The sequence below is a fragment of the Hypomesus transpacificus genome, chromosome 5 (assembly GCF_021917145.1).
Source record: "Hypomesus transpacificus isolate Combined female chromosome 5, fHypTra1, whole genome shotgun sequence".
NCBI lineage: Eukaryota > Metazoa > Chordata > Actinopteri > Osmeriformes > Osmeridae > Hypomesus > Hypomesus transpacificus.
The window spans coordinates 6,221,442-6,242,545 of record NC_061064.1 but is presented as its reverse complement, the minus strand read 5'-3'; the positions used below and the strand labels follow the sequence as shown (position 1 = coordinate 6,242,545).

At 44.7% G+C, this 21,104-nt stretch overlaps 5 protein-coding genes across 9 annotated transcripts in view; 2 read left to right on the top strand and 3 right to left on the bottom strand.

The window, feature by feature from the left end:
* Window positions 1-228: 228 nt before the first annotated feature.
* On the bottom strand, window positions 229-6,453 carry ggnbp2 (gametogenetin binding protein 2). 2 transcript variants are annotated; one of them, XM_047020745.1, is made up of 14 exons: window positions 6,314-6,453; window positions 5,372-5,510; window positions 4,907-4,987; window positions 4,535-4,788; window positions 4,230-4,328; window positions 3,585-3,698; window positions 3,222-3,431; window positions 2,931-3,105; window positions 2,553-2,741; window positions 2,111-2,318; window positions 1,881-2,006; window positions 1,624-1,772; window positions 1,287-1,520; window positions 229-991 (listed from the first exon to the last, which is right to left on the bottom strand). In XM_047020745.1, exons 2-14 carry the CDS (start codon window positions 5,462-5,464, stop codon window positions 782-784), a joined length of 2,142 nt encoding a protein of 713 aa, XP_046876701.1. In that variant the 5' UTR covers window positions 5,465-5,510; window positions 6,314-6,453; the 3' UTR covers window positions 229-781. The 2 variants fall into 2 exon arrangements, with proteins under 2 accessions (XP_046876701.1, XP_046876702.1); XM_047020746.1 differs by having other exon boundaries at window positions 2,159-2,318.
* A 1,581-nt stretch (window positions 6,454-8,034) lies between these two features.
* On the bottom strand, window positions 8,035-10,131 carry pigw (phosphatidylinositol glycan anchor biosynthesis, class W). The gene is made up of 2 exons (XM_047020781.1): window positions 9,962-10,131; window positions 8,035-9,721 (listed from the first exon to the last, which is right to left on the bottom strand). The coding sequence occupies exon 2, from the start codon at window positions 9,716-9,718 to the stop codon at window positions 8,246-8,248; it is 1,473 nt and encodes a 490-aa protein (XP_046876737.1). The 5' UTR covers window positions 9,719-9,721; window positions 9,962-10,131; the 3' UTR covers window positions 8,035-8,245.
* A 64-nt stretch (window positions 10,132-10,195) lies between these two features.
* Window positions 10,196-19,086, top strand: LOC124468164 (unconventional myosin-XIX). 2 transcript variants are annotated; one of them, XM_047020776.1, is made up of 24 exons: window positions 10,196-10,497; window positions 11,150-11,297; window positions 11,408-11,556; window positions 11,678-11,791; window positions 11,911-12,043; window positions 12,145-12,214; window positions 12,369-12,471; window positions 12,566-12,662; window positions 12,757-12,833; window positions 12,920-13,010; window positions 13,106-13,274; window positions 13,548-13,621; window positions 13,716-13,837; window positions 13,992-14,105; window positions 14,235-14,411; window positions 14,664-14,804; window positions 14,908-15,015; window positions 15,368-15,438; window positions 15,533-15,591; window positions 16,284-16,447; window positions 16,743-16,872; window positions 17,284-17,369; window positions 17,466-17,792; window positions 18,125-19,086. In XM_047020776.1, exons 1-24 carry the CDS (start codon window positions 10,450-10,452, stop codon window positions 18,236-18,238), a joined length of 2,886 nt encoding a protein of 961 aa, XP_046876732.1. In that variant the 5' UTR covers window positions 10,196-10,449; the 3' UTR covers window positions 18,239-19,086. The 2 variants fall into 2 exon arrangements, with proteins under 2 accessions (XP_046876732.1, XP_046876733.1); XM_047020777.1 differs by lacking the exons at window positions 10,196-10,497; window positions 11,150-11,297; window positions 11,408-11,556 and having other exon boundaries at window positions 11,680-11,771.
* znhit3 (zinc finger, HIT-type containing 3) lies at window positions 19,075-20,941 on the bottom strand. Of its 2 annotated transcripts, none has more exons than XM_047020782.1 (5): window positions 20,328-20,941; window positions 20,199-20,230; window positions 19,677-19,745; window positions 19,497-19,580; window positions 19,075-19,348 (listed from the first exon to the last, which is right to left on the bottom strand). In XM_047020782.1, exons 1-5 carry the CDS (start codon window positions 20,393-20,395, stop codon window positions 19,167-19,169), a joined length of 435 nt encoding a protein of 144 aa, XP_046876738.1. In that variant the 5' UTR covers window positions 20,396-20,941; the 3' UTR covers window positions 19,075-19,166. The 2 variants fall into 2 exon arrangements, with proteins under 2 accessions (XP_046876738.1, XP_046876739.1); XM_047020783.1 differs by having other exon boundaries at window positions 19,497-19,577.
* Window positions 20,615-21,104, top strand: part of ap2b1 (adaptor related protein complex 2 subunit beta 1) — a 24,623-nt gene continuing 24,133 nt past the window's right edge. For both annotated transcript variants that reach the window (XM_047020780.1, XM_047020778.1), the window contains exon 1: window positions 20,615-20,758. The gene's annotated coding sequence lies outside the window, so the exon portion shown is untranslated. The remainder of the gene's footprint in view (window positions 20,759-21,104) is intronic.

Below are 21,104 nucleotides of genomic sequence, written 5' to 3'. Positions count from 1 at the left end.
ATTGAACAGAATTATGGCAATATTGAAACTAAATGCTATTCAGAAATGGAATTCTCCTGTAGTCTCTGGAACAACTCCTGTAATGATAAGGAGAAACCAAAAACGGGCTAAACTTGTCTAACAATGCCATCTACTGGTGCCTTGTTGACAACGGCATTGTGGATGACATTTGTCAATTTGCACATGGAAGACTAAACCGACCTAAAATAAAAAATCAAAACAACGGTGTAATGCATATTAATAAATATTCTTTATTTTTGTAAATTTCGCACATAACGCTCTTAACTTCTCATCCATCTCGTTATAAATGGATGTTTATTTTCTGTAAAATCTTTATATTCAGATAATTTCATTTCTGTACACATTGGAATTGGTACAACTTTTGCCACTAAAATGATGCGTCACAGGATGTGGAACAAAATAGAAAATGCAAAAAAAAACATAAGACTATCAACATCTAACCCTAATGTCACAGCTTTGCAAGCTTGATTATCAAAATCCACTGTGCTCTCACCAGCAGCCCTACATACCAGTTCAGAAATAACAGCTGGGCTTGGTCAGGGAGGGGGCAGAGGAGTGAGGAGAAGGGCCAGATAGAGGGGAAATAGGTGACAGGGAGACAGTTTGACATAGAAAATAATTCCCAATTACTTTAAACAAAAGGGTGGGAAAAAAATTGGGAACAAGACAACACATCATACTTCTGAAGTTTCTCTCTTCAGAGGCGGCGCAGCAGTGGTAATAATGAGTGTTTTCCAGTACAAAGATTTCATGTGGATAACTAATTGACGCCGGTGGCGGTGGCAAACCACTTTGCGCCACACACTGGTTTACTCTGCTCAGTGGAGAGGCAGTAATTGGTGAATTTCTCTTTCAGGTGCTGTCGGTACTGATCCCGGTTGTTGTAGAAAGACTTGTTGTTCTTCACAAACGCCTGGATTTCATCCTGTGTGAGGCAGTTCTCCTCATCTGAAGTCACTTCAGAGTCGTCCTGTTTCACAACCAAGGCACGGTTTACTTAAACCGATTTCTATATTGAAAGGTCTTCTTGGTTATAAACTATCTGGGCAAACCTAAAATGCACAATTTACTTCCAGGGATAACACGTACATGGTTGCCCTCAATTTGGTTCCCATATTGCAGTTCACAGATTATTAATACAATTCATAATTTAACAGATCTGTTATTAACATTAAATATTATGATTAATAATCATAATAATAATGTATTACAAAAGCATGGACATTTAAATTCTAATATTATATTGCAGATTAGATTTGACTTACCAGGAGTTCCATTAGACCATTGGCACTGGTGTCCCACTGACCAAACATGGCCTCTGGGAGCCCCAGATATTGGCTCATGCTCTTTCGATGCTCCGCCCACGGCAACTGAAGTGCAATGCTAGCAAACGTTTCACAGCATAAAGTGCTGCATGTTTGTTTGCTTCTGCACGTGTGCGGAGAGGCAGCGCCGAGCCCTTTCCTGTTCCCCTCTGACACACCGCCATCAGGCAGACCCTGACAAACAGGCCCAAGACATTGGTGAAAAAGAACATGTCAAGTCGGGGGGAAAATCCTCGAATGACATTTCAGCGATTGCGATCTGTCCCACGTTCCTCACCTGATCACTGCACATGCCCTTGTTCTTTCTTTTCTTCTTCTTGTTCTTGCCCTTAGTGTTTCCCTCAGAGATGGCCCAGCACTCCACGCAGCTGTCCACTCCATCCTCCTCCTTGTCCTCGGCACAGCGGTGGCCACAGGAGTAGTCACCTACAGAGGAGACTCCCCCCCGTGAGACCGGGGACTGACGAGGTCAGGTTACGTCACGGACGACACACAACGACACTTGGGGAGGGGGGGGGAAGCTCCTAAACTGACCCGCTTCGTCATGGTTGCAGATCCCCTCTGTGCAGGCCACGTCAGAGCCCTCCCGCGAGCCGGTTTCGCTGCCCTCCATGCTGGAGGAGTAGCCACAGTCGCTCACGTTGCTGTGAGGAGACAACCCTGGGAGAAGGATGGGGGGGAAGCAGCTGTAATCAGCTCAGTGTGCCCAAGCTACATGGTGCTACCGACCTCAAAACGAAAGGCACCGGTGGGGTGGATCTTACCGTGAGCGTGGGGATTGGTCTTGGGTGGTGGCTGATGGGCAGCATTACCTTTCTTGGCTTTGGGCGAGCCCGGAACGGCGCCGTCCGGGCAGCTGCAGGAAGTGCTGTCGTTGGTGACGATGACCTCCACGCGGCCCGCCGCTGCCGCCGCCTGCTCCTCCGGGCTGCCGCAGGCCTTGCAGCCTCCCTCAGCAGACCCCAACGGACCCTGCAGGCCCACAGAGAAAAGGGACCGTGTTGGGTACTCATGCTGTGGAGGGAAAGAAGTCAAGCGCTACGACCATTCAACGGTGGTCTCTATGCTTGGAAGGGCCATGTTGAGAGGCACAACGGCAACATAAGGATGCCTTGGATCTGATCATTGGCATTATGAGAGAGAGAGAGAGGGTGAGAGATAGATAGAGAGAGACAGAGACGGAGAGAGACAGAGAGAGAGGATTACCTCATCCAGACCCTTGTCCGGGCCCTCGGCCTCCTGCTCCAACACGTCGAAGCCACACTTGTTCTTGCGCCTGTTCTTGCGCTTCTGTCTCTTCTTCTCCTGTTTCAGCTCCTTGGCCCGCTCCTCCTCAGACAGCTCCTCGCACAGCTGCTCCAGACGGCTGATCCCCTGCACCTTCTCCACCGCCATCTGGAGGGGGGGGGGAAAAAGGCACAAGGAGCGGCGGATAAACCGTACGGCACACATCTGGTCCGCCGATCCGTCGCCCACGGACGGGGCCGAACCCCGAGGGGAAACGGGCGCGGTCCACCGAGCGCCTCGACAGACGCATGTCCCCTACGGGGTGGACGCGTCATGCAAAGCGGCGATGGCACCCACCTCAAAGCTCTTGCGCAGGGCATCGATGCCCAGGTAGAACAGCATCTGCCACGTCTGCTCCTCGGCCCGGAGCTTCTGCCAGATCCTGTGGAGACGCTCGTAGAGGTGGATCCCCAGGCAGGTCAGAACCTCCTCCTGCGCGATATCAATCGTCTTGGCGTGACGTTCCCTACGCCTGAACGGAGAGCATAACGTCAGACGCTCCGTTCGGTGGAACAGCACGCCCGCCCCGGCAAGAAACAACAGGTCAACGACGGCAACAAAAACGAGGGATCGGGGAGGTTTACGTACTCATAACCCCCTGCAAACTCGGGCTCGGCGCGACCCAGCAGGTGGGCGATGAAGTCGGTCTCGCAGCACACGTGGACGTGGCGCTCGTGTGGGCAGCAGCGGAGCCCCTCGTACAAAGCTGCGCAGTAGCCCTTCTCTTTACTGCAGTCCAGCTCCCCCACCAAAATGTTGTACGCCCTCAGTACCTTGTTCTTGCAGTCGGTGCAAAACCTGCCACGCAAAAAAAAAAAAGAACAATTCAAGCAAGAAAACAGGGAAACGACCCAGCAAACTATAAAATACTGTTATGGAAAACAAAGATTAAAACTAAAATGTGGAAACCAACCCCCTGAAGGGGAAGTTGTTGAAGGGTGAAGGAGTTACCTGTGTTTTCGCAAGTATGTCTCCAGGGTCTCCAGGAGACAGGCGCTGTCAATGAGGACGACCTCATCCCTGCACTCCTGAGACATGAGCTCCCACACGTCCATCCAGCTTCCCCTGTGATCACACCCAGGCTCGTCATGAGGACGGCTCAGCCCCAGAACATGGCATCTCAACATACAGTACACTGCACACTCAGCTAGGAAGAAGTTCAAGGGAGGGGAAACTATCAAACAAACTCAAATACGTCTTCATAACCACAACCTCAAATATTCCGTGACTGGTGTTAAGGCTAACTGGGAAAGTCCTTCTGGGGGAACACACTGTGCTGCCTACCTGCTGGGGAACTGAAACGGTCCAAAGTGAAACCCGATGCTACATCTGTTGTCTGTCCTGGCTCCTCCACTGTCTTTCTCTAAACCTACCGCTTTCACAGAGCATCCTTCTCTACAGATGCATAAAGATATCCCATTGCACACACTGCATCACAGCACATTTTTTTGCAAAAAGCATCTTTGAAAAAGACAGAGACGAACTAGCTTTCCTTTCAGGTCTCGGGAACAGAATCAACTGGCTTTACACTTTTCTACATGAGAGAAATCTTGTTCATGTGAATGTATTATGGAAAATCGAATAAAAAGAACTCACCCTAAAGGCTTGGGTTTGTGTGTGTCTAAGGAGTGCAACTGGCAACGTTTGTTCTTTTTGCTTTTTGGAATGGCATCGATCATCCCATTCAACTTTGACCTGTGGAACATGCAACAATACAGGATCAGTCATTAGCATTCGATTTCAAATATTTCCCTGACTGACAAAGACATGGAATTATTCTCCAATAAAACAGGCAGTTTTTTTTCTTTTCTTCAGTCTTAAACAACAATTCTTTCAAATGCATCATCTTCAGAAAGCTGGTAGTATCGAGCCTGCTCCCCTAAGAGCCTAAGTGGTCTTACCCGTGGACATAAAATAGGGTGAAGAGCTTCCTGGCATCTGACACACACCCCTTGGTGGCAGAGAGCACTCCTGTAGGTTTCACAGTGAGGGGCTCCAACGCCGGATTCCCAGATTCCACCAACTGTGAGAAGAGGCGCTCCACGCTCCTTCTGCAGCCCACACACGGCACCAGCTGGGTCAGGGCACTGAACACTTCCCTAGACGTCACCATCATGGCAACGCTCAGCTCCTGTTGCTTCAACATGCTGTGATACTGTGGCGAAAAGCACTCGGTTACAACACGGTCGAGGCGCTGACGGTGTGAGTCTATGGCGAAGGCATCCCTGTTCTTGAGGATAGGCATCCCTTCAGGTGCCATGTAGCCCACTCACCTGGACAAACTGCTTCATCTGAGAGCTGTTGATCTGGTGGCTGTCCAGGTTCATGACACTGTCAGAAAATTCCATCACCATCTTCAAATGGAGAAGAGACGAATACAATTAATTATGGGAATTGATAGCAGTCCCTGTTGATTTACAGTTTGAGAATCGATTAAGGGCTCAGTAACATATCTGCACAATTTTTAACAATGCTTATCCCTTGATGAAATGGACAGAGTACTAAAGGCAACTAGTGATACATCACAAGTAATCCAGTGGAGGAAAACGTTAGAAAGCTAAAGCTAGTCAGCGTTACTTGACAGACAGGCCTTGCTATCTAGCTAACACTAGCCACCTAACGAGCATTTTGACACGGTTTGTTTTAAGGTACTTTTAAAACGGATCATTTATTACGAAACCTTGCAACCGACATGCATAGTTTGTGTGACAGAAACACCTCAACTAATACTTTCTTACCGTGAGAGTGTCATCGATGTAAAGAGGAATTTGTCTTGCAAGGAATGGGAAATCTTCATCTCCGTCCCTACAAACCGCAACCAGACGCGCCATGTCTTTCCAGCTCCTGTTGTAGTGTGGTAGCTAGCAGTAGCGCTGCCTGTAAGAAGGGACATACTGAGCAAATCCGGCATTCGTAGTTTCACCAATGGCTAAGATAAAGCTTACATCGCGGGTCATTTCAAGTTCTTTACACAGTGTCACAGCCAAGGAAAATAATAAGGAACATTCTGATGAACCAATGTCTAGTAACAAGTGTTGCATGTCTTGACGCGGACCGTCATTTAGTGCATTAGTGCTAAATAACTGCTTTGCAAATTAGTTCCTAAGTAGCAGTTGGTACCAATGACCTATATCTTATAGCTAACGCTAGCTAGCAAGCTTAAGTTGCTAGCTAGCTCCCAGTGCTAGCTAGAACACGTCCCGGATTATGCTAGCTAACTCGTTTCCTACTCTGGCGATAGCTAACGCTAGTTAACTGTCACTACAGGGATGTGGGCTACACTGCTAAAGTTAGCCTCTTGGCTAAGACGTTTGGCAAACTCCTATAATATTGCAAAACTACTACAACATTCTTGACATAACTAGGCTAGTTAAAACCATAGTATACCAGTAGTACAGCTAAAATGTCTCGAAGCAGCAGCAAAATGATTAATGAATCCGTAAGCGAGATAAGTTAGCATAAATGACACTTGCATGACAACTAGCTAGTAGTAGCGAAGTGACAGCAGGTTGAGGAAATTCGATAAATAATTGTGGCGACAAAACCACCTCGACTTTCAGGATAGCTTATCTGACGTATATTATCGTTTATATTGTTTACGTCGAAAACGACACAATTTGGCAAAGTCATGCGAAAAGACTGAGACTATTTGATGGAATGAACCATTATACTATCCTTACCTGTTTTTGAAAGTTGCCTTTTTATACAAAAACAAACAAGTGCGACAGAGGTGTAGCTAAGTGGTGGCGGAATCTTCATTAGCTATGATAGCTACTAACCAACCTTTGCCCTCAAGACGTAGCTGGCTCAACTGTTCAGCTCGAGTCTTCATTATCCCAGTAGGGGCTGCTATTTCCAAAGATCTCGTCTCATACTTAAAACCCAGAGCCATTCTGATAATACTCAGATAGTGATTCATTGTACATCTGTTCCATATTTACACGTTAGAACATATGATGATGGTTTGTTCAGTAGGAGCTAAATCTTTTTTTGCGTTTTGGACGTCCATATGGACGTAGTAGCTCCAATGTTGCGCACGAACCACTTTGAGCGGAGACAAATGCAAAACGTAATAGCCTTGGAGCTACTGACTGGTGGCTCCAAATCCACCCATAAAACACTTTAAACTGACGGCTTAAAAGACCTAAAGGGCAATGTATTTCATAGGGTCATAACACAATGTTAAAATCTTAATTTAGTCTTTATTAACAATTCTCGAAATAATTAAAATATATGTAGCCTATATCTAGGCAAACCCTAACCATAACATATTGTTTTTCAAGTCTGTATTGTCATGAGATTCTATTGTTGATTGGCCTACTTTTGTATGTTCAAAATAAAATAAAGGCGTAAATATATAGCCTTCACTTAAATGCAATTCATACAAAATAACGTGACAAAACGTATTGAGTCATCCACGGTTGCTGTAGCTACATTCATGGTAGCCTTTGACGGCTTTGGTTTGGCTCAACACATCATATTGTGTTTTGCATTGGTCTCCGCTCCAAGCGAGTGTTTGTTGTTTTGCGTTTGTCTCCGTGCGCAAAGTTCGTGCGCAAGAATGGAGCTACTGACTGGTGGCTTCAAATCCACCCATAAAACACTTTAAACTGACGGTTTAAAAGACCTAAATGGCAATGTATTTCATAGGGTCATAACACAATGTTAACATTTTAAATGAGTCTTTATTAACAATTCTCGAAATAATTAAAATATATGCAGGCCTAGCCTATATCTCGGCAAACCCAAACCATAACAGGCATATTGTTTTTCAAGTCTATATTGTCATGAGATTATACTGATGATTATGTAAAGGCCCTAAATGGCATTGTATTTCATAGGGTCATAACACAATGTTAACATTTTAAATGAGTCTTTATTAACAATTCTCAAAATAATTAAAATATATGTAGCCTATAGGCAAACCCAAACCATAACATATTGTTTTTCAAGTCTATATTGTCATGAGATCATACTGCTGATTATGTGAAAAAACAGAATAAAGGCGTAAATATTGCACTAACATGCAATTCATACAAATTAACTTGACAAAAGATTGAGTCATCCAAAGTTAATGTAGCTAGCTACATGCTATGGTAGCCTTCGGCAGTTGTTAGCTCAACAGCCTGCTAAACATTCAATCCATCGCCGTCCAAAATATTTGCTCCCTCTATGGACGGCACTCTGAACAGCATCGCCGTCCTTATGGACGGCTATGACGCCGTCCAAAATATCTGCTCCCTCTATGGACGGCACGAGGGACGTCCCTGCTAATCCATCGCCGTCCAAAATATCTGCTCCCGGATATGTCCATATGGACGTCCAAAACGCAAAAAAAGATTTAGCTGCCTCTCGGTTTGTTTGAACGATTAACGCAAATGTAATTCCTGGGACAAAATGGTACAAATGAAAAGTATTTTTTATTCAGAAATTATGTATAGGCCTACTGTAACTTTTGAGACACAGCCAGGAGCTTTGCTGAGGACAAAAAAAAATGCAACAGTCTGGAAACATGTCATGCTTAAATATATGTAATTGTTTATACATCTTCTTCACATTCGGTGTTATGGGCGACTATATATAAACTGAATATATTCCATTTAATACAGGGGTTACCAAAATTTCACAGTGACTTTACAGAGATGTAAAATTAATATCACAAAGCTGTTTGTGAACATGTATAAAAGCAAAACACACACAGAAAAGGTATCACTACCACTAAAAGTGTCCATTATCATGTTAGTCAATCCTGTCATTACATTTGCTAGCATAAAAAATAACAACTGATTACGACTGACAGCTTGAATGAGACAAAGTCCTTCCATCGTTTTGGTTTTGTCCTCAGCGGTGTCTTTTTTATATGGATTCCAGGAGGATGGAACCAGGGAACAGTGTGATACTATTTTCAAAAACACCAACATCATATCAGCAGTAGCTAGACAGGACATGAAAAATAAAGACTGAGCAATGGTCCATAAGCAGAAGGACAGATTGGCCATTCTCCGAGACACTGGATCAATGTATGTCTGACATATGTACAAAGCAGTATACAGTACACAACTTCCCACCAAGAAATGACCAATCAATCTGAGCCAGTCTTTCACTTGTGTTCGAGGACGCATCACGTACAGTGCAATATGCACACCAGCCATGTAAATAGCTATGTATCCCATAACTGAAAAGATGCCTTCTTTGTTGGCTTGTAGAAAGCCTGTGCGGTCACTGTTATGAATGATAAAAGACTTGAGTCCAGTTTCAAGGGTAAACTGGTAAAGGCCACCAATAAGCAGGGCCAGGAGCCCTGACCAAGTGAGAGGGAACACAGCCAAGAGCACAGTGGCCACCACTCTGACTATAGCTAGGGTGAAGAAAAAGTTCCAGTGTACGCCATATTCTGACACGTGCTCATGGTAACCAGTCATTTTGACACTCGCTAACCTGACCATGCCAAGGATAACCAGAGGCCAGACTGACAACATCTGTTTAAGAACGTGACCTAATTTGGATCCTTTAGCTTCCTTTCCCCGTGCTTCTGGACAGACCAGTGCATTTGCAAGGACATACGCTCCAACACCAAAGTCCATGACCCCTGTCCCATAGGTCTCTGTTTTGGCATAACGCCTGGGGAACACACTAAAGTCTACTGCCAAAATACTTATGGCCGTCTTTACATTGACAAGCACTCTAAAGATGGTCACAAAGGGGACTTGGTTATACTGAACATGGCTCTGCAGGAATCTCTTGATGGCATCTGGGAAGTGTTCAACACGAGGAGGCGGTCTGTTGCGGTAAATATGGAAAAGTACACCAATCACAACAACTGCTAAGGCCATGATAACTAGATGAAGAACGTCACTTAGAATAGTGCATGACAGGACGAGGGGAAGTATAATCGTGAAGAAGTCCAGAATGAGGTGGCCCATCCAGGGAAGTGGTAGTGCGCCCATGCTCCGATGATACTGGATCAAAATGAGTCCTCTACTGATTATGCACAATGGGGCAAGAAAGGAACCCATCACCACCTCTCCGAGGCTGGTCCCACTGAGATTGCTCACAAATGCCTCCTTCAATTCCCGCTGAGACATTGCCTGCAAAATGAAATAAATAGTTCTACTGAATGTTAAAGTCTTTGAATACACCGTTAATCATATGCATAGTTGGAGACAACTGAATGTATATTGTATGACAAATTCAACAAACGATTAATTTAAACATATTGTTTGTGTTACTTATATTTGTAGCTCTGATTCAAACTCACAATCCATACACAGAGAATGCGCTTGGCTACTTGCTAATGTTAGCAAATATTATAGTATGTTTTTACCTACCGCTGTTTTTGTTTCGTATAAATTGAACGTAAAAGTAAATAGGTCACTTCATTTAGAAACCAAGCGTTATAATGTTTCACAGTATAACATATGTTATTTCTTACTAGCTACTAGCCTACATTCTATCATAATTTTAATGTACTTCCGCGTTCTATAAAAAGGCGTTCTTGTGTTGTGCGTCATGAAAAGGGCGTGGACTAGCAGTATCCAATAAGGTTCGATCACGGTTCAGCAGCTTGTGTAGTTTCAAGTTGATCCAGGCGGGGAGGCTGCTTTTTGTCCTTCACTTCACTGTGGAAATTTATGACAGAGCAAAAGAAGACTTGGAATTCTCTTTCAAATGGCGGCTGGACACGGAGACCCGGGATTTGACAATCTTTTTGGGAAACTGATGTATTGAGTTATTTTGCTACTATACGGATGTCAATAATAAAATCCTTATAATAAAAATATTTCCAGTTCGCTTTTAAGGACGGGACTACCAAACCATGAATTTTGACAAGAGCCAGCGCATGGGATATGGACATGGGGGAAAGGTATATGTAGCTACTTTTCAGTTGTTTGGACACTTCAGATTTATATCACACTCATTTGTTTGTGATTTACAAGATAATGGATTGAGATGAGACCCAATACTTGTCATTGTCCTCGGTAGTCTTTTTCTTGTACCGTTGTGTTGAACTTTTTACTAGCGTTGTGTTTACGTGCCCCTCTTCTTTGACATACGATAATACATTAAGTAGATGTGTCATGTTGGATTAGGCTTTTGCATCCTTTGCATAAACAGACTTTGTAATTGTTGCAGGTTGTTGCTGTCTTCGTAAAGTGTATTATTAAGCGCCCCAGAAGAATGTCTGACAAAATGAGTATCACCGCATATTATTGGCATGCTACCCTAGAAGAGTAGAGAAATGAGAGAAGAAGACGTTAATGTCTAGGGAATATTGAGACCAGAGACATCTCAGCAATCTGGGTTTACACTTTGTAGTTGTAGTTTCCATCTCTTTTGATGGAATCATTTTATTTTGGGTTGGTGTATATGGAATGATCCACTTACGATAACATCCCTAATATATGACATTAAAGGCTTGTCCTTACTTATTGTGGCTATTTCCCTGTTGTCAACAGTGGTTGGACACAGTTTATCATTAACGTTTTCCTCTGTGACCTGGGGGGGTTTGTTGGCAGGTGAGGGGGGTCAGGAAGAAGAGCCGTTCCCATCGCCATTCTCTCAATGACTCTCTAGAAGGAGATGTTAAGGCCTTTCTCATAGATGAGGGTCAGCTCCACACCTATGATGACCTCACCAAGGTCAACCCGGTAACCCCATCAACAGGTAGGCCTAAAAAAAAGGTCATTGCAGGGTTATTGCTTATGGTTCTGGGTGGTTCAAAAATCTCCTAATGTTTGGAGGAGGAAAAAAAACGATCCCTTCTTCTCTCCTAGTTCTGAAATGCCTGCAAGCAAGGTATAGTGCTAAGGTGTTCTACACCCATGCTGGGTGCACTCTGGTGGCTCTCAACCCCTTCCAGCCCATCCCAGACCTCTACTCTCTGGATGTGATGAAGGAGTACCACTGTGCCGTTCAGCCTCAGGTGTGTGAGAACCACTGGCCTCTTCCTCTTCAGCACAAAAAAAGGGAAAGAGAAAGGGTCACCAAGGTCATTGAAGTATGAGTCATTCCATGTATTTTGATGTTTTTTTGTTGTTGCATAGGAGTTCAAACCCCACATCTTCATTGTGGCAGAGGAGGCCTATCGAAATGTGCAGGGCCGAGTGGAACCCATGAACCAGTCCCTGGTGGTCAGTGGTGAGAGTGGAGCAGGAAAAGTAAATTGTCTAATCCAAAAAACAAACAATACAGAAACTATCAAATACATGTGATGAACACTCAACTGCAGAGTTGGTGTATTTGAACCTTCTCTGTGCCCTTACCATCGCTTTTACAGACTTGGACCTCGCGATGCTTGATGAAGTACTACGCGACGGTGGCAGCCTCTTCCTCATTGACGAAGAGCCACGGCACGGTGGAGAGGATTGAAAAGAGGGTGCTGGACTCCAATCCCATCATGGAAGCATTCGGTGAGAAGGCTGAGACTGGCTATCAAACCATCGAGCCGTCAAAAGGTTGTTTTTGAGAGCAGTTGCTCATCCCACAAATGTCCTCCCTGACCCTTATGTAGGCAATGCCTGCACGCTACGAAACAACAACAGCAGCCGGTTTGGAAAGTACATCCAGCTCCAACTAAACAGGTAATCGTTCTGCCTGTACCTGCCTGTCAATTGATATCTCTGACAGTGCTTGGTATGTGCGCAGATACTAATGAAGATAATCATCAAGTTGACAGGCGTTTGTCATCCTGTCTACACCCCTGGTCATTGTTCAAACATGCGTCATGTCATGCAGGTCCCAGCTGCTAGTGGGGGCGTCAGTGCAAACATATCTACTGGAGAAGACCAGGGTAGCTGGCCAACCAGCCAGTGAGAGGAACTTCCACATTTTTTACCAGGCAAGTAATTAAGACACACCATTCAAACATGATTTTGATTTGGCCATTCAATGAACGTGGCATTAAGGCATATTAAAGATACATTTTGTTTTAGATGATGAAAGGAGCTACGAATGAACAGAGGAAGGAGTGGAGGATGCCATGTGACCAAAGTTTTGCTTGGCTCCCAAATGCTGAAAATACACTTGAAGGTTAGTGTAGATCTTTCATGCTCTGCATCCATGTGGATTTGCTATTTGGATCAGTGGTACACATGTCGCTCTTCTTGTTTACGTTGCTTTGCAGAAGATTGTTTTCAAGAGACTGTAGAGGCGATGGTGCACCTTGGCATCGATGCCGAGAGGAGGGGACAAATATTCATGGTAAACCACCCACACGAAGAGATTTGAATTCCATCGTCCCTAAAGAAATGTTTCCAAATCCACCACTCCTCTCTTTTGTGTAACAGATATTAGCAGGTCTTCTTCAGTTGGGCAATGTGAATTTCCGCCCCTCGTCGGACGAATCGCAGCCATGTGACCTCGAGGAGCAATCCAAAGGTATCGTTTCACGGTGGATCCCTACATATCCAGTGACACCATGTGACATAACGCTCGAAGACCTGGAATGGCCCTGACCCTTCCGTGTTTGTCAGGTTTCCTCCAGAAGACGGCTGCCCTTCTGGGCGTCCCCGAGGAGGAGCTCCAGGCGTGTCTGAGGGTGAGGACCCTGAGGGCGGGCAAGCAGAGTGCCCTCCTCAAGCCTTGCTCCCTGCCAGAGTGCAGCGTCAGGAGAGACTGCCTTGCCAAGGTCATCTATGCCCAGTGAGTCTGACAAACGCAGACGAAGAGCTGATGAATAGAAATGGCTCCACTGCTCCATTAGTCTTGCTTATGTTTGGGCTGAGGTCCAACCCCTTCTGTGTGACAACATACTCAAAATATCACCCCTATGTGTGTGGTAAGGACAAGAACATTTTAGTCACCGTTTCAACAAAGATGGGGGACATCCAATTCAATTGTGGTTTGAATATGAAAGGGAATGTTAGTTGGCATATTTTGTGACTTTTTTTGTACTCTGTTTACTCTTCTCAACAGATTGTTTGAATGGTTGGTTACATTCATCAACAACAGCATCTGTGCAGACAAATCCACCTGGTGCAATTTCATAGGTACAGAACCCTCTTATTTGAACACGCAACACATTCTTTTGATATAATGACCCGAGTGTGGGATTGATCGCTGTCCTTTCTCTGTGGTGTCTAGGTCTGCTGGATGTCTACGGGTTTGAGTGCTTCCAACTCAACAACCTGGAGCAGCTTTGTATCAACTACGCCAATGAGAAATTGCAGCAGCACTTTGTCGCCCATTATCTCAAAGCTCAACAGGTAGTGTACTTCTTGAGTTGAGTTTCACATGTTGTCTCAGCTTCATTTCTTGGAACATCTTGTGGAAAGTATGAATAGACTTCAGGCTATGTAGCACCTCTGGCCTCTGTAAATATATGTATGTTTTCTGATGGAAATAACCCCTCCATGACAGGAAGAGTATATTGCTGAAGGGCTGGAATGGTCGTTTGTCAAGTACCAGGATAACCAGGGCTGTCTGAATCTCATCGAGGGATACCCCGCAGGCGTGTTCTCTCTCCTCAATGAGGTCTGTTCACCATGATGTCATTCGTGCAAAGTCGAATCTCTCTAGTTTCCTTATCAGCTATATCGCTATCTATATGCTTGGTCTATAGCATGTCCGTGATTGTCTTGTGGATCGATTTGTTGACCGCAGGAATGTCGTCTCAATCGGGCATCGGATGCCAAGCAGTTCAGGGCGCGTCTGGAGAAGGAGCTCTCTGACAATACGAACGTGAGCTGGGACAAGTTCAGCAAGCGGCCCCATTTCACGGTGGCCCACTATGCCGGGAAGGTCAGCTACCAAATTGAGGGCATGATGGAGAAGAACAAGGTACGGTGCCAAGCTGATTACCGGTGGTAAATCGTCCACAGTTAGGAGGGAACAACTCCATTGGTCATGGCTAGACACGCTCCAGTACAGAAGCTGACCGGCTCCTTTTGCTTCCCTCTGGAAAAGGAGTGTGAAACATAAGTGTTTGTAGCCCCCATCCCTTTTTGTGAAGCGCATTGTGGGTGCCTTCCTGTCTGAAATGCGCTATATAAATAAAGTTTGATTCGGTTTGATCCTGCTTCCTGCCTGTAGGACCCAGTCCCCTCAGAGATCCTCCAGCTGCTTCAGCAGTCAGGGAACCCCCTGCTCCACCAGCTGTTTGCTGACAGAGACACGGAGAACGAGGCCACCAGAGGGCTTAGCAAAGTGGTCACTGTGGTCTCCAAGTTTAAGGTGAGTTTTTTGGAAATATTTTTTGTATTTTTCCCGTTTTATTTAAGGATACGTATAAGGGCTCCTCGTATTCCTCCTGATGGCTTTGGTGTTCTGGCTGTAGAATTCTCTGGAGAGTCTGATGAAGATCCTACACACCACCACTCCTCACTATACCCGCTGCATCAAGCCTAACCCAGACTGCAGACCGTTGACTTTCAAAACGGAGGAGGTAGGACAGAACCACGTCAGTACATTACCAAGCGTCAGTGAGTCATGCTGAAACCTTTGTACTCAGAATATGTCTTATCTGAATAACACAATGTCAAGACGTGCTGTTTGCTACTGCGAGGCTGGGTCATTGCAAGTGTCATTTATGACTCCTTTGTTGATGTCAGTTCATTATAATTTGATAATGGCATGGGAGTATGTGCATTTTGTCCACATCACACAGGAACGTCTCGCTGTACTTTCTATCATGACCAGCATTTAACCTTTTCATATTTCAATGTTTATTTGTCTTTATGGTTTGGAAGGAAGTGTATGACATCCTCTTCTAACAACCTTGATGTATTTATCATAAGGTTATTATGCAACTGGAGGCTTGTGGAATTGTGGAGACCATACACATTAGTGCGGCGGGCTTTCCAATCAGGTAGATGACGTTTCAGAAATATCTGTATAGACGCTGTCAATCTTTCCTTTTGACTTTGCCTGAGATGTCATTTTGTGTTTCCCTCTTCATGCAGAATTCCCTACATAAGTTTCATGCAACGCTATGGACTGATTTCCAACTCAAGTCGGAATGGTAAGTCTGACCAAAGTAGAGACACAACTCATTATGGATGTGACATCATATGGAGGGGTTTGATCCCAGCTCGGTGAATTCAAAGGTGTACTCTCTCTTCTGTGCTCTGCCGTCTCCCCTCTTCCTCTGCAAGCCCTTCTCTCCTTCGATTTGAGATTCTTCCCTCCCCTGCTGTCATTGCTATGGACACCAGAAAACCAGACTTTTCTAATAACCTTTTTAAGCTTTTGTAGAAGCTCTCAGGTAAAGGCTTACTCTCAGTTGCATGGCGTGCTTCCATTTCCCTTTGTGAACTTGGCATGGGCCTCGTCCACCTGTCATTGTTTTTTGATGCACGCAAATGCCTGCAGATAAAGTACTAGAAAGTTCTCTTGATATGAATTTGTAATATGAAGAGTATGGCCATGTAAGTACATGATCATCATAGTCATGGGGTTTTCCGGGTATTACCGAATCTGTAAACATTAACTTTGGCCTGCCAACCATGTCATGGCACTCTTGCATCCATTCAACCTTGAATGAAATAATCAGCATGGTAGGAATGATGTCTACGCAGCCTGAATCTTTCGACCTCTGTTCAAGATGTGTTCGCTGTTCCATGTTTGTGTACAGTGCTTCAGGAAAAACTCCCAGCCTGTCTCCCTCTAACCCCCATCCTGTCTCCCTCTAACCCCCATCCCCCTCTGACTCAGGCTTGGACGCTTCCAACGAGGACAATCTTGGCTCAGCAGTGGCGGATGTTCTCGGAGTGGTGTTAGAAAGCCACGCCAGTGACCCGACGCGGGATGTTGACAGTGAGCCACGCAGCACCCTGGTGCACTGTGGGAGGACCAAAGTGTTTCTGACGCAGGCCATGGTCAGTGATGTGTCCGCAAACCACTCAACCGAGCGTACAGAAACGACAGTATATGTACACTTGGGTGTAATGTTATCATCGTCAAACGCGTCCTCGACATGTAAACCTCTTTGGTTCAAATGGAACAAGCCTGAGCCTTTAAATCGGTCAGTAGTGTCATTGCGCCTATAGTGGGGCTTTGGACATCCAGGTTCTCTCGCCCTAAACTGGCCCAGACGTAAGCAGCCAAAGCGAGGTGAGTCTGGGTTGAGCCCTAATCCCCCCCAGTGCTGATCTGCTTTGATCTGCCCCACAGCTGGACCTCATGGAGGAGCACAGGAACCGGGTGTTGTCCCAGAAGGCCTTCTCTATCCAGTGCTGCTGGCGCCGGCACTGCCAGCGCAGACGGCAAGCTCGGAGACAAGCTGCCGTCCTGATCCAAGCAGGTAAAGCTTATTCTAAATCGCCTGTTGGTGTTCAGGTGTACTCTCGGACGTCAGGGCTTAGAGGGCCCTGCTGTTGCCAATGTGTGACACGGCTTGCCCGTCTGGCCACCAGCCTTTGGCCGGTTTCATGAGAATATTTAGGACATGCCTCAGGATCACAGGACTTAGGTTCCATTGACCAATCGTGGCCATAATGTCGCCATCTGACGAGGCTAATGAAGGATGTTCTTTTTTTCCGTTCGACACACGACCGTGATTAGATTAGTGGTTGCACATCAAAGCATTGCACCTGTTTGTCGCTGGCAGGCCTCGTGAACCCATGAACATGGCCCTGCATCAGATGTTGATGTTGTTAAAAGAGCTTCTTAGAAATCTGTGATGACTCTGTGATCATCTGGTTTTGTCTGGCAGTGGTGCGGTCCTGGCTGGTGAGGAAGACGGTCCAGCGATGGCAGAGGGCAGCCACGGTCATTCAGACCAACTGGAGGAAATGGAGGGTGAGATGCAGTATTCATACATTTGATTTGATATCAAGCAGCCACGTACTCCTGTGGCGAGTTGACTGACATGGCTGTTCTTTGTCTGGGTTGCAGGCACTGATGGACGCCCTGGCTGAGGCGGAGCTGGATGATGCCGAAGACCTCCAGGAAGAGGAGGACCTGCCGGCGTTGGACCCAATCCTCAGGGAGAGAGGCTCTGTGCAGCTCTCCAGCTTCCAGGAGCCGGTTATCGTGCGAGGCTGGCCCATGGGTCTGGCTCTGGCTTCCGCCCCTACCATCACCGTGTCCATGACAGCCACAGGGTTCCAGAAGATGATGTCTGTGATGGCACTACTCAACATGCCCCTTAACAGAGGGGAATACAGGGTGGAGACTAATCAATTTAAACAGGGGGTGGCCTCTATCAGAGCTCAGCCCAGGGTAAGATGATGGTTTCCTCACACATGGAGATCCTTGCCTTTTACATTACATTTACGTTTAGTCATTTAGCAGACGCTCTTATCCAGAGCGACTTACAGTAAGTACAGGGACATTCCCCCGAGGCAAGCAGGGTGAAGTGCCTTGCCCAAGGACACAATGTCATTTAGCACGACCGTGAATCGAACTGGCAACCTTCAGATTACTAGGCTGATTCCCTAACCGCTCAGCCACCTGACTCCCTTTTCATAAAGTGAAAAGAATGTTCACCCAAATGATGCATTATAAGGTATTAAGTACAGCGCATACAGTGTTATTTTCATTTTTCTTTCAAGGGCCCTGTAAAGCTCCACTTCCAGAGATCTCCACTACTCTACGCGGACATGCACCCAGCACAGCAGTTTGATGGCGTGACAGGTTTTAACCAAATCCTGCTAGAAAACAACTGACTCTTCTCATTCCCTTTCCTGATTTGTATTCCATCTCCAACACTAAGTGATCTGCCTCAATCCAAGCACCTTTTAATAATGTAGAAAGATATTAGAATATAGGACATTTTACTTCAAACATGGTATCATTGTTGAAAGTCTCAGGTGAAATGGCAAGTGCCTTTATCCAAACCTAAAGTTAAGTGTACTGTAGACGTATTGGGAAATTGCAATTAGTTGCTCATGGATGTATATTACTGTGTTAAAGGCAGTGTTTTTTGTGTATTAATGTCAGGTGCCCAGTTTGTTATTGACGAAACCCGAGAAGATGATCATTTTTATGGGAATACATTTAAATTATTTTCGTTTAGAATGTGTTCTGGTTAATTTGTTTTTATGCTTTGGCACTTATATTGCCTGACAAACGTTAAATGACTGGAGGAAGATGATGTGTGTATTAAATGCTATGTTTTATATTTAATAGTTCACTTGTCCAACATGCGGGAAAATGAACACTTAACTTGATAAGGAATTATATTTCTAAAAGGACGTGGAGAAAGCTTTCTTATAAATGCTGCTGAATATTAATACTATATATTAGCATGTTAACTCACTGTTGTGCCACACTGCCTGAAATGCAAATAGTGTAATCAATTCTAGATGTTTTGTAATCCAATTGTTTTTGTATGAATATTCTTGTATCCAAGTTGTGCATATCTAGTATTTAAACTAGGAAGGTATTGCTACAATCCATTTTTATTTTAAGAAACATCATTATCTGTAAATAGTTTGAGAACTTCAGATTGGTGTACAGTCTTTGTAATGACTTCATATTTACAATCAATATTAAACAAATCTGCACAAACTGAGGCTTTTTATTGGTCTTTAAATTTCATTACTTGACTCAATATGGGTGGTAGACGGACAACATGCAAACTGTTTAAACAAACTATATCTCATTATACTCATTATTTTCAACAATTTTCAAGCACTGATCTGAAAACTCCACAAACAGAGGTTCCTGCATAGCAGCTTTCATGGCGTCTCCTTTTCTGTCAGCAGCATCAATTTCCTGAAGCAGCTGACAGAGGTGGGGGTTGCGAAGAAGATCCTTAAGCTCTTCTGATTTACCTGTAGAACCGGAACATGGATGGAGTAGCCATTTTAGATCATGATCACAAACGGCAAATACAAAGTTAAACATTTGAAGCCACATACCAAAATGTAACATTTAGCACAAGTGTCAGGATTCAACTTGAAGGTATATAACACGTCCTACCTAATAGTTTAAGCCTTTCGAGTGGTACTTTATCTGTTTCCTCGTCGTCGGCGAGGAGATCTTCAACTGTCCATGGTTGCTCTGCTAAAAAACAGTGTTGGTCAAACCATCACAAGTGTTTTTTTGTTGTTTCCGGGTGATGCATGCTAAATACTCGAAAACTGAGATAGGATGCCCTACCGTTGTTAGAACTTCTCTGCAAATCTGGAGTTGGTTCCTGCACTGTAGGTTTCGAAGGCAGGCAGGTATCTGGGTGAACCGTGAACATGTTAATTTACTTGCAGTTCAAGTCTTTTATTGTCAGATGCACAGAACAACACAACTTGGCACTGAAATTCTCTGGATAAGACAACGCAAAGCAACCTGGCATAACATAAGTACTCAGAACATAGATAACACCTATGATAAGCTAACATGTAATACATTTAAATATACAAGATAATATACAATACATTATACTAAACCTCTAATACACATAATAAACTATACTAACCTTATAAACCTATACTAACCTAAAGACGAGTGGGGTACAATTAGTGCAATATTGCTGATTGTCACTTTCAGCTTCTGGGTGCACTGTGTAAAGTGGCTAGTGTGGGCCTACTTGTTAGAATGGCAAACCTAAAACTGTGATGTGGTCAAAGTTATAAGTGACACACGGGAAATTCAGTGTTCTGACAAAAAGCACGCAGTGCTTCTTACCTTTGTGTTTTTTGTAACAAACGAGCGAACAGCTGCAAAACAGAAAGACGTGAATCAGTGGTGTTAAAAGGTTTAACATTGGTTGCCAAATAAAACTTGATATTGATGTGATGATGTGCCAATACTCACTATCGGATTTTACAAGCTGGACATCGATATTTAGGCGTCTGGTCACTGCACACGTTGCATATTTGCATCTTGTGTCGCTGAAACGGTCAGTAATAATGACCAAATTCACTTTCAAAAACCAAATACGTTAGTACTGGGTTGTTAAACTCACGCACCCGATCTCAACGTGGTTCACCCATAGAGATACAGCTGGTCCTCCTGTAAACAACGTCCGAGTGTTTCTGCTTTAGATTACAAGTTCCGGGGTGGTACGCCTTTCCTTCTCCTCCGCTTCATTTTGTTTTTCCGGGCTTCTCCATCTTTCCACGGCTACCTAGCTAAACCTCTGCTGCAGCAAAGCAGGCAAAATAACTCAGCAGTTGGTTGCTTGTTAGCGAAGACCGTCGTTCACCGCCCTGTCGGATTTTGTCCTTGACATAACATCAAACCAAGTATGTAGCTATCTAATTTTAAAGTGACTTGTGTTTGGGAATATTTCATAAAATAGCCTAACGTTAGCCTCTATGTCACAAGCACTGACAGAGGCCGCTTTGGCCGCCTGTACATCAACCAGATAGTTAGCTAGTAGCCCTAGATCTGCTACTACAACTAGAGCTAGCTAGCCAGCCAGATTTCCCCCTTGTCCACTGGCACTGGCTGCTGTTTTGGGGTCACACCATAGTAAGGATTTCAGGTCGAATGTTATTGAAATATCTATGTTGTATTTGTATGAAACCATAAAAACTGCTAGCTCTATGTGTTAGCCAGTCGCTCTTCAGTGAAAGTGATGCTGGTATG